General features: G+C 39.9%; 1 protein-coding gene across 2 annotated transcripts in view; it reads right to left on the bottom strand.

Moving 5' to 3' along the window:
• The window catches only part of slc1a7b (solute carrier family 1 member 7b), a 30,953-nt gene extending 22,585 nt beyond the window's left edge, over nucleotides 1-8,368 (bottom strand). For both annotated transcript variants that reach the window (XM_047049700.1, XM_047049699.1), the window contains exon 1: nucleotides 8,098-8,368. In XM_047049700.1, coding sequence (XP_046905656.1) covers nucleotides 8,098-8,238 — 141 coding nt within the window. In that variant the 5' untranslated portion in view covers nucleotides 8,239-8,368. The remainder of the gene's footprint in view (nucleotides 1-8,097) is intronic.
• Nucleotides 8,369-12,758: the final 4,390 nt, after the last annotated feature.

The following is a 12,758-nucleotide window of genomic DNA, read 5'->3' as shown; positions in this document are numbered from 1 at the left end:
ACTAGTGTTCGCCTTAGCTAACTCCTTCACCACTAGCTACCTGGAAAATCAAACTTTTCCCGAACCCCATGGGGAGGACGGCCACAACATCATGGCCACCAACAAAACTCAGCAAAGATTGATCTTGCTCCTACCTTATGACTCTAACTTCTGGATATTCAGCAGCGTTGCCACAACAGAAGCACGTAGGAGGGCAGAGCCAGGCTAGCAATTTGTACCCATTCTTTGGGAATTATAGGATGGACACCAATGATGGGTTGTTAAGTCAGGGATGGATATATGCAGCCAATCAAGTCAATTATCAAGCCAATTATAACTAAATTAGCTGTTTTTCATGGTTTTTGGGAAATAAACTTTAGCTCTACAGTTACATACTGTAATGTTTAACAATAAAATGTAATTCTAGAAATGTCAATTATTACGCTATCTGCAAGCCAGGTCCAATCACCCAACATCAGTGACCAACCTCCAATGCTCTTGGCTGAATGGAAGCAAATCTTCCATCAATGTTCCAATGTCTATTTGAAAACCTTCCCAGAAAAGTCAAGGCAGTTACACACACAAAAGTGGGAAACCAATCCATATTAATGCTGAGAGGTTCAACAACCAGGTGTCCAAATACTGAGTGGTGTCCACATATTGACCGTGAAAAGTATGTTTAATGGAACTGTGATCCACTTGATATCCATTATAATCTAGAAAGCACAGTCTTTACAGAGCAGTTATTTTTAGATTGCTTTCATACACATTAGAAATGTGAAGCGCATTTCATTGATGAGCAAATCATATTACAGTAAACAAAACATTACCCTATTTGGTCTCAAGTAATAAATTCACATCCAAAACTGTAGTTCTCTTCTGAGTCTTACTGTGTGAAAAACATCTTTGTTGTTCAGTGGGCAATCAGAGACCTTGTGTGGAGACGTTGCATTGCAAGGGAATACATCTATTGTGATGCTGATGAAACATGTGGCCTTGTTCTTCGACAAGTGTATACTGCATAAGACGAAATGAAAAAAGTATTTTGTCTCGGGATTTCCATGCTTTTGAGTGGCATTATTTCTGCTTTAGTCCAATTTTGTCAAAAGGTTTTACGAAGAAAGACAATACAGCTGTTGTTTATAGATGTTAAATTGTACGTTTTGATGAAGGTAGTTGATTAAATCTCATATTCTTTTTTCTTTTGAGCCTCTGCTCTGGTTTGGGCTGTGTGCTGACTGTTTTGAAAAGTTTTTCAAAATGTTTGGAATGTGCTTGCAATGTCCAATCAAAAAATACATGTTTTTGATTATTCTGTAGCCATGCTGCATGAAATATTTTACCATATCTGATTTAACCCTTGTGTTATCTTCGGGTCATTCTGACCCATTAGTCATTTTGACCCACCGTCGTATTGCGACAACTTTACTGCATACAAAAACAAAGTGAAGCATTTTCTTTTACAGTCTTTAACAATCGCTATGACAGTTTTTTTTCAATACCTTTAACAGGTTTCCTAAACTCTTAACACATTTAGCACAACATTCATCTGTGTAGGCTGTACAATTACTGTGACACATTTCTTGTTGCTTTGACACAAAATGCATAGAGTAAACACAAATTTTAAATGCTTTAACTTCTTTTACACACAAGCTCAACCAAGACCAAAACAATAGATTTGTACCGCCCAATTTACCAACGCTTTCACACTGTCAGCAAAACAGATAACATCATGTTCAAAACCTAAATTATTGGCTAAAGTCAAAGTGAACAGCTGTTTATATTGTGAATTGAAACACAAATACTATATCCCCTGTATTTTATTCAATTGCTACTGAGAAACAGCTGAAGTTATGCAAATACTGTACATCACAGCTGTTTCCCAACTAGGGAAACACTCAGGTGTTGAGGTTCTTTTTGAATCGCACAACCATATGGTATAGACAGTAAAGAGGAACTCTTTGGGCTGATCTGGTGTGGAAAAAAAACTATATAGAGCAACACAAGAAAGTAAGAATACAGTAATGCCTGCACAAGGGAGAGGAAGACAAGTACCAGGACAAGGGAGAGGAGTGGGACAAGGGCAAGGGAGAGGAAGACAAGTACCAGGACAAGGGAGAGGAAGACATGTACCAGGACAAGGGAGAGGAAGACAAGTACCAGGACAAGGGAGAGGAGTGGGGCAAGGGAGAGGGAGAGGAGTTAGAATGTGTGGTGGTGCTCAGAGAAGGGCCAGAGCAAGTGTAGTGTTGTAAATAGAAGCTATATTGCATATTTCTTGCAGTAATGTCCTGTTGCAAATGAATTCTTTACTGCAGCGATTATGTTTCTGTCTTCTTTTTTTCCATACAGTAACCGTACATTCTATAAAGCTACTCTGAGATGGGACATTTATTTTTTGTTCTGAATCTATGCAGCAAAAGAAACAAAATGCATGCATTTACAAAACCCAACAAAACACAAATGTAGAGAGGCTTCAAAAGAAACTGCATTGCAAACACAATCTATAATCCACATACTGTGAGACCTGACACATACCTGCATAGATGAATGCAGTTTCTGTAATTCCATCTAATGTTAGTGTTTTTTATGACATTGTGCTATGATTGACTATGTTCCTGTGAAAAGAGAATGTGTGTTAGTGTTTGGTAGACATGGTGTCATGTTTACTGTATTTTTGTGTCATGACAATTAGTGTTTGAGTTTAGTTTACAATGTGTGATTTTGAGCATGAAATTAACAGTTTTGAAAATAGTGTGTTGGTGTGTTAAGAGTTTAGAAAACTTGTTTAAGGTATTGAAAAAACTGTCCTAGCAATTGTAAAAAAACTATAACTATAGTTGTTAAATTGTACGTTTTGATGAAGGTAGTTGATTATATTTCATGTTATTTTTTCTTTTGAGCCTCTGCTCTGGTTTGGGTTGTGTGCTGACTGTTTTGAAAAGCTTTTTAAAATGCTTGGAATGTGCTTGCAATGTCCAATCGAAAATTAAATGTTTTTGATTATTCTGTAGCCATGCTGCATCTTATTTAAACCTTGTGTTATCTTCGGGTCCTTCTGTCCCATCAGTCATTGTGACCCACCGTCGTATAGCGACAACTTTACTGCATAAAAAAACAAAGTGAAGCATTTTCTTTTAACTGTCGGGCTGTCTCAGACCCCCCACATTGTGAATGAGTTAAAAGAAAATACTTTTTATTTGTTTTTGTATTGGGTAAAATTAGGTTAACACAACAGTGGTTCGTTATGAACCTTTGGGTCATGTGACCCGACGGCAGCACAAGGGTTGATTGCTTCTTTTGGTGCACTAACAAAGCAGCATTCCAGATCAGACTCTGAATGATGCTACGCTGAGACAGACAGGGACCAGGGGAAGAACTCATAACAAAGAACTTCTTGTGACAGCTGAAGGAAGTGATGGAAGTCAAGCACAAATCCTTTTTAGTAATTACTGTTGCTCCAGCACATCCTGGATGAAACATCTCCATTAAACCCCCCAGGTCTCTACGTCACTAATTTGGCCTTGATCCAGATGAAAACGCTCCAGTGTCCAACCAGACCCATCACTAGACCCCGGTCATCACCCACTCCCTCACTCTATCAGAGTAGACTTGGTAGTTTGCCAAAACTTTGAAAAAGCTTTTTTCCCTTAAGCTATCACTTTGGTGGCACAGTGGTTGGAATCTGCCACGGGAGTCGATGGGCAATAATCCCTCTCTGAGCTCAGGGCTCTAGCCGTCGTCTGAGTACTTGTCAACAGAGTTAGATCCCGGGAGACTGATGTAGGTACAGAGACGAACATAGGAAAACAGAGCGAGAGAGAAGTAGAGAAAAAGGGGATAGAGTGAGAGAGAGACAGAGACAGAGAGAGAGCAAGAGTGAGAGAGAGAGAGAGAGAGAGAGAGAGAGAGAGAGAGAGAGAGAGAGAGAGAGAGAGAGAGAAAGAGAGAGAGAGAGAGAGAGAGAGAGAGAGAGAGAGAGAGAGAGAGAAATTGAGAGGATGACAGAACAAAAAGAGGAAAGAAGACAGCACTGGGTGTATGTGGAGATGGGTTGGGAGAGATGCCTGAAGTGTGCCTACTTGTGAGCTGTAGGAGGTTTGAAAGCTTTTAGTCAAATCATTCAATCAAGTAAAAATAGAAAGTTATAAAAGCTTACTGATCTTTTTTCCTAATCCTGGACTGGTTGGGCAGACATTACTGGGAACATTTTTGGCCTCTGAAAACATGTTGTGGCTGATTATATTTTGAGACTAGTGGCAAATGTTGCACCCATGCACTTGGATGTTTTGTGCATTTGCACTCGTCTTTTAAAAACATTGCTTGACAAATTTCCTTAACATGAGGACAGAATTGGGATCTAGCTGAATGTGTAATTATCTGCCAGGTTCTCTCCCTACTACCCTAGATTTATACAGACTTGCCTGACTACAGATGTAAACTATGGAAGATTGTTACAGGAGAGGGCCTGACGTTTAAAAGGCATTTTTAGTTGCGTTGTGTGCATATGTCAGGGCATTTTCAAAGAAATAAGCAAAGAGAACAGATGTGTATGAGAGAGACAGGGATGACAAGAGAAGGGAACACAGCAATCTATCTTTAGTAAATGTTTGATATATGTTTAAGTAAAAAAAAATGCTGTATGAAGAACAAGAGAGAAAAAAACAATAAATGGATGGAATTCTACAAAAATAACGCACAAAAAAAATTGAGTGTACTAAAGATTAATTTAAGATTACTGTAATGACATTTTCTAATAATCACATTTTCATGTTACTTAAATAATTCTGTTTTAAATATTGTTTAAGTGTTCCAATAGAAATGTCTACATATGGAACATTTTCATTTGGGCGTAAACCATTTTAATTAGTAAGACGAAATGTTATGAGCAATCCAAAAGATGTATACCTTAAAACTGAGTGCTTGTGAGGCTGACAATGAAGAATAAGATAAGAAAAAAATTGAAGTTGATCTGAACAGATGAGCCTGGGTAAGACAGGTCCAATGGATTAGAAGTGGGGGATGAAGGGAGAACAAAACTTAAGGGAATATCGCTAAAATGGACCCCCAAAACGGAAAATGAGAATAACGATATCAAAGAGATGGTGTTGCTTGTAAAGATTGGAAGTCCACGGAAGAGATAGAGGAATATAGTATGGTAAAGAGAGAGGCTGGCACATGATAATGTCAGCTAAAGAGCTTTTCTGTACGGCATTAAGCAGTGAGAGCTTAGTACGCTGTGTAAGAGCAGGATCAGCACTTGCGTACGGCCAGCGTATGTGTGTTTGCATGTTCTGGAGTGTGTATTTGAGTGGGTGTGTGTTATGTGTGCATGTGTGTGTAAATGTGTGTAGTCTGCGTGTGTGTCCATGTATGTGTGTTAGCGTGAGTGTGTGTGTGTGTGTGGCATAAGCAGCAACTACAGTCATTGCCAAAAGACTAGTCGAGTGGGCAGCCATGGTGCTGCTTTTAACAGCCAAGTGTGACACAACACAGCCAGAATCACACTGGACTAAATCTCTGGCCCCTATCACTGTATTCGCACAAGTCCTTAATGAGAGTTGGATGTAACAATAATGGTAGTTGTATTAGGCCTCAAATCTGTCTGATCTTATGCCTCAATACCTAACTTGTTTTATTAAAATGTGTTTTGGGTGGAGGAGTACTGTAATTGTACATTGGTCTGAGCTCTTGAGATCTTTATTATGTTGCCTACAACCCAACACCATTGTATTGGACAATGCAATGACACAATAACTTGATATTTGCTACAGTTTTTACACTGCAAGTTCTGTCACTAAGTAGGTTAACTGGCTGTTGCAGTTGTCTTTGTAAAAGTGTAAGAGTTATAGTGTTTGTAGAGTTAGAGTTTTGGTGGTCATTTTAAATCCTTTTTTTGGAGGCATTTCAAAAACCTTAATTTACACGGTATGTTTGTACTATAATATTTTCTAATGTTTTATTGTTTTTACCCCAAACAACAGCTATTGATATCAGGAGCTTTCCTTTGAGTGAATAACTCATGTTTCACACTGAAATGTTAAACAATTCTGGATTTTTCCCAGCTAGCACCATTCTCAATCTGCAGAATCTTATTTCAAGGTTTTTGTTGTGTGTGTGCAAATATTTTTTGTCATAGGCTACTTTAAATTGCTTTCTTAAACAGTTACAATAATCTTTGGTGTCGCAATGGTTTCTGCAATCAATTTTCCCTGCATTAAATTTCATAAACCGTAAGTGATTATCTAGCTTTCTAACTTAGCTAGCAACTGTATTAGTAAGAACTACACCACTACCTCAAAGCCAACAAGGCCTAAGGGCTAACCGCAAGAAGCAGCAAGAAGCTAATAGAAGAAAAGAAAGATTGCTAAAGAAAAATCAGAAAAAATCAGAACATGTAATTATTCAATAGTTATCTTTTCATGTAATAATCTAGTGGGAATTGACAGCTAGGATGTCATTAATAGAGTAGGCTTGCACTGTGCAGCCATGGCTTCAAATCTTTAATCACTGTTCCATGGGTTCTGTCATTAGAATCCAATGTTAAGCCAATTATTTCCTCGCTTTAAGTCTATGAAGGGTCAGTTAAAATTATGTGAAAATGTATTAACAGTCAAACACTGAGTAACTTTCAAACTGATGTAATAGTAAACTACATTACCTGGTACCTGAATAAGCCTTGAATAGCACTGCGCAAAATAATTTGAGACAGCCCTATTGCTACACATTTTGAGGGATATTCTTAATTCTACCCAATCAATGTTTAAAGGTTTGCATAAAGAGATTGTGAAAAGGCGGAAACATTAACAATTGCTTTGGGGGATTTTGAATGGGAGTCTATACAGACTATGGATAATAATTACTTTGAATATACAATGCCATAATGAAATTCTGTCACAAATTTGGAGGAACTCTTTGCTGTAATCAATGAATCAATATTTTTGAGTAAAGATTGGACTATTTAAGGACACATGCTCTGCATTAGAAGTCTAAATCTGAGCCCACAGTAGGCTTTAGTAATGTACTGCTCAGGTGGCATGGGTACTGTACACCTTTGCAATATTTTTGGCAATACTTGGATACGTGTATCATTACTGGCACACCTGGGTCAGTAGTGAGTTCTCGAAGCTTGCTTTTGTAATACACATGAGAAAATATATTTTTTCACCTCTTTTCACCTTTTGGAAGAGACCAAGAGAGAGTGGGACAAGCTTAAAGGACAGAAATGAGTGTTGTTGTTTGTCAGAGACTAATGTGGGCCTCTGTTGCAACACATCTTTTGTTCCTTGATGTCTGCCTCTTTTATTTTAGCTGAACTGAATGACACTACCCTCAATAGGTAATTAGTAAATAATCCAAAATTCAGAAAAGGGCATGTGTTGGTGACTTTTAAATGAGTACAAATAACATTTGCGATTTCTTAGGTGAGGCATTCTTCTCGTCACAATGTGACGATGTTTGGGCGCCTAAATGAGGGTCACCTGTAACTAGTCACGCTTGATTGCCTCCCCCTTCCTTTCCACCCCACAGCTCTACTACAGAAATGATTAAAGCTCTTTCTAATTTGACTGAAAACAAGGACTCCAGTTTCTCTTTAATGTGCAGAGAAGCACTCCTGTTTAATGTACAATTACTGAAAGCATTTGTTTGATTGGATGGTAATCCTCCATTGTCAAAGAAAAGTCCCTGTTGGCTATTTTGTTGACCTTTCTGAGAATTTGCTGTAGTTTTAGTCACATAGAAGAAGTTATGCTCAAGAAAACTAAATATCACTCGAGTAAAGCCACTTCTGTCCTTTCATAGACCAAACTACAGTATTATATGTATTCAAATTGCTGAAAACATTGAATGCATCAAACATTCTTTCGGAGGAGAATGGGTGTGGAATTGTAACAATCCATACATCCAAAATCCATGACAAACCTGTTTACGAAGAACACATTACAGATGACTGATGTTGGAAAAACGGTGATCACACTTTGTTAAAAGTGTCAGGATGAGATGTCATGGCAGAGTGTGTACAGGTGACAGCTTTGGCTGGACATGTTTACAGGGAGGGCTATGAGGGCAGGCAGGTCTGAGGGTCACAGGTGTTCTGGAATAGGGCGGGAGACTGACCTGCTCTGTAAGGCGCTTGGTCCGGAGGAAGAACCCCAGCAGGCACCCTATGACCACAGCCAGCACTGACAGGATGAGGAGTCCATTCTGTTTGCACACGTTCTTCACCCTCACCCACACCGCATCCAGAGCCACGGCCATGACGAATCCCCTGTCCTCTCCCGATCACCAACCCATATGTTTACAGCCCAAATCCAGGCAGGAAGGTTGAGGATGACCAGTATGATAGAAAGAGAGAGAGAAGAAGCGGAACAAACTGCACGGACGAGAGGCAACAGGAGGATCTCTTTTTGGCGCTTCACGTTTGAAACACTTTCGGACTGAACCGTCCTTCCTCTTGCTCTCTCCGCGTGGTGATGTGCTCTGAACTAAGAAGATCATGACACTTTCCAGGCATCCCCTCCCTCCGTGCTCCACCCTGCTGAGGCCCAGCCCTCTCCCCTGCGTGGTCCCTGTTCCCCAGCCAGCCGCCAGGGGGTTGTGACAGCTGTCAGTATTGTCCTTGGGGTTAACATCCCCAATCCAGTTAGAGTGGCACTATATTAAAGGGGGCTGAGACTGGATTAAATATCCATGAACAATATTACACAAAAGCTACCCACAAATTGAGAAAAGGCATGGTAATACTGGCTGCCTTATTGTCTTGGAAAATACAGAGGATAAGAAAGTTTGATTCTACTGCTGTCAGTTTTGGGTCACAGTTTATAATCTGCTCAAGTGTAGGCAATCCAATTGAAAATCATCTTGAAACAGAAACATGCAAGTGAATAGTGATATTCAGAAATACATTTATCTTCTGAATTGTGTTTCTGAATCTTGTCAATTTAGTATTATATAGGATATAATCTCATCCACATACTGTGTGTGGTCGAAACAAAAGTTCTTTAAGTGGAGAATTTTTATTTTATTTTAATAGCCTTAATAGTATAAACAGTGCAGCCACAAAGTTTCTGTCCAACCACACCTCATGATATGCATAAGCAGTGTGTATAGGCTTTGAAGATCATAACTATTCCATGAAGTCAATTGTAGTTTTATATGATTGAGATGATTAAAGATCAATAGGGATTGGCAGAAATCCAGTTGCTTGGACAGTTGGAGCAATCCGTTGTTTCCAGGAAGTTGTCTCTATTTTCAATTGGTCATGTTAGAGTTGTACTGCAAATGTGGGTTTTTGTACTGGCAGAAAGGATTCATCACCATCCCAGGACTCATAGTGGACAGCTATGCGTATGTTAACCAACCACCAACTACACATTCCCAAAAGGCTTCTCAAAGATAGAAACATTATTCAAGATAAGCTTCAAAATGATTTTGCATGTATTTTTTTGCGGAGAGGAGCTTTAATCTTTTACTGACCCATAACTTGTGATTCAGGTCACTTTGTCCACCAACGGCTGTTGCCATGACTCCGTCTGTGTCAGTCAGGAAAGGTGACACAAATTCTCATTGTCTCCTGTCTTTTCTTCTGCCATAGTTCAACCCTCTCCTCTATCTCGCACAGGACAAGAACACGCTTTAATTGAAACAATGTTTGGTGTAATCAAAATAACGATTCATGCTTTCAGCAAAACCCAGAATAAGGATCGTCCTTTGGGACAGGCAGTAAAATGCGTCATGGCCTTACTGAGATGAGGAAATGAAATTAGAGAGAATGGAATGGATCAAATTTGTTTTTAGCTAACTCCACATACGTACATCCAGAACTGACCGAGCCATGGGGTTTCTTTTTTTCTTCTTTTTTTTTTTACATTAGATGGCAAAATCAGCATCGGGAAACATTTAATTTGTGATGGATAGGGACACAGAGAGCGAGAGAGAGAGAGTATGAGATGGAGAGAGTGATGATAAAGAGGGAAGAGGGGAGGGGAGAGATTACAGTCTGGCATTGAATTGTTTCCTGTAAATAGAGAAGTAAAATGTAGAACAGAAGAACCATGAAAATCACTTTGAGGCATATGCCCACAGAATAATCCTGAGCATGCAAACTGCAATGTCGGCTGACTTTACAAATCCAATCCTACATCAAGTCACACACAACCCAGGACCACAGTGCATCGTCCATGTAATCTGAGATATTTCAAATGGCAAAATGTTGAATGGACCAAAGTGCCTCAGTCAGATGCCATGCATGCCTGAATATGTTGCATGTGTGTGGTCGTGTGTGTTTGAGCTTGTGCTGAAATCACATGGGATCCCCAGACTCCATGGTCACTAATCCCTCTCTTTTGCCAATATTTCCTCTCTATCTGGTTTCATCAGGCTGGGATTACACTGGATTAGAAAACCTTCCAGAAGATGACATGCATTCATTCATTAACAATATTAATGGCTGCTTCGTATGCATCTCTCCCAGAATGCATCCACAATATAAAATCATGCATAAGCATAGTTAATGAATGCACCAGTTATTTAATTTTTTTACTGATAGATATGCACTTTACTGGATGTGTCTCTCACTTGTAATTTGATTATGTAATCTGGTGTGGTGGGAGAAAAGCTGGTTGTCATCGGGATGTGAAAGGTTTGGAGGTTTTAGCTTAGCGACCTTAGCCTGCCCTTCACCTTTGTGCTGCAGACAATCCATAAACTGTAAAACCATGGGATGTCTACAACATACATTACTGTCCTCGGGATGTAGCCTACAGCGACTAACTGTTCATCCTGATATGTTTTGAGACAAATAATTAAGAGTTCTTTAGGTTATGTTTTACAGTATCGTATAGTATCCAATGTTTGGATGATTCGATCACATTTATTATGATTTAGATTTTGAAACATGGGTTTTAGGTTAGACTGCTGTAAATCTGTTGTAGCCTAAGGATCAGGACAAGAAACCTATACCTAGGTTCCAGTGAACCTATACTTGTATCTTTTACAAATAGCTAAATAAACTTGAAGACTTCCTTTTAAAGAGGGGCATGAAAGAATTTGAACTCTGTTTGAGCAAACTTCATTTGTTGATAGTTTTAAATTACAGTTCTATAGGATACAAGTTTCTGGGTGATGCTACCAATTACTTATTTTCCGCTTGAGGGAACAGAGGTATACCTGAAATACCTGCTTTCAGTTCGCGAGTCAACAAAAAAGGAGGGGCAATAAAACAGAATAATAATAGAAGATAATCCACAATCTTCACTCAGCCATATTGGTGCTAGCGCTTGTATTTTTCACAGCAAAATGTGGAATGGGGCTATTTTCGATCTGTACTGGACTGATACTCACATAATTAGCCCCATATGGATGATCTTTTTTTGTATTTGACTTCTGGCCGCTTTTTCACCACCTGCCGGTGAAACTGGTGATGCTTTAGAACAAAACGGCAAAGGTAAAGGTGCCGTCCAATCACCTCTGTGCGAATGAAGTGAACGCCATGACAGATTGTAATGGAAAACGGGGTTGCTGTGGAACTTTATACTAATATTATAATTAGACCAATACGCTGTTCTTATTGGTCCAGAGTACGTTCTCAAAATTTAACAAATCCGTTTGTATACCTCGTGGAAGTTCGCAGAGGTAAACAAACGTTTACGGACCTAGCAACAAGCGGTTGCCTTGGAGATGTAGCGATTGACCGTGACCACCAGTGCAAGTGCAGCTGATTGCTCTGACAACATGGCGTCTGCGGTCTGCTCCAGATTTGCCGCGTTTGATTTGGGATCTTTCCACGTATAAGGTGCGTTCGACATGGACTGATTTCATGCAGCGCTGCAGCCGGTTGCAGGCAGCTGACTTGAAACAGTGAATTCTGGTTAGACTTTTTGTTCAACTTGAGACGGCGCCAAGGATAGGTCACTGTGACGTCGCCATCAAAGTACCGTGAGATCGATTCGAAAACTGCGGTCTGTGTAGCCGAGCGCGTTTTATCAAGAGCAACTGCACGGGTTCACGGGATTGGCCAGAATCACACACGACAATTTTGACGCGTGTTTTGTAGTTATTCGGATCCGGACAAAACAGTTTAATTGAATAAAAAATATATTGAAAGAAGGGTTTTACTCCGCCTCCTCACTAACAGAAAGAGTATGTTTAATTATAAATAAAGTAAAGTAAGCAAACAGCGCTTAATCGGCCGTGACTGACCTCAACGCAGCAAACCACGAGAAGCTGAAATGTCCGACTTCACAGAGCCGTTTTCAACTCCTCCCCGACTGCAAGCGGCTACTCTCGCCGGTCGTTTCATGCAGCTGCAGTCCATGTCGAACGCACCTATTGTTGTAGATCTTAATTGGGTGTGCTTGCCTTCAGCAAGAGCTCAACCTTTGTTATCTCGCATATATATTTATTATTATTTCTTTTTCCACCCCTAAAACTTTGTCAATATTTGGACTACATAGACAACCTAGGTGTCAAAAGTTTCGTCTTGGTAGTGATTGAGTTGCTTGTATTGGGTATTACGTTTCGTTACACGGTTTGGTAGAAATTACGTTTTTGTGGCGAAAAGTGAAGCTAACGGTGGCTAACTTGCTAGCCACAGTCATTAGGTGCGTTCGACATGACTTCATGCGGCGCTGCAGCCGGCTGCTGGCGGCTGACTTGAAACAGTGAATTCTGGTTAGACTCTTTGTCCGACTTGAGACGGCGCCGAGGATGTCACTGTGACGTCGCCATCAAAGTACCGTGAGATCGATTCGAGAAGCCGAGCGCATTTTCTCAAGAGC

This window comes from Hypomesus transpacificus, chromosome 26, assembly GCF_021917145.1.
Source record: "Hypomesus transpacificus isolate Combined female chromosome 26, fHypTra1, whole genome shotgun sequence".
Lineage (NCBI taxonomy): Eukaryota > Metazoa > Chordata > Actinopteri > Osmeriformes > Osmeridae > Hypomesus > Hypomesus transpacificus.
This window is presented reverse-complemented; position numbering and strand designations above follow the sequence as displayed.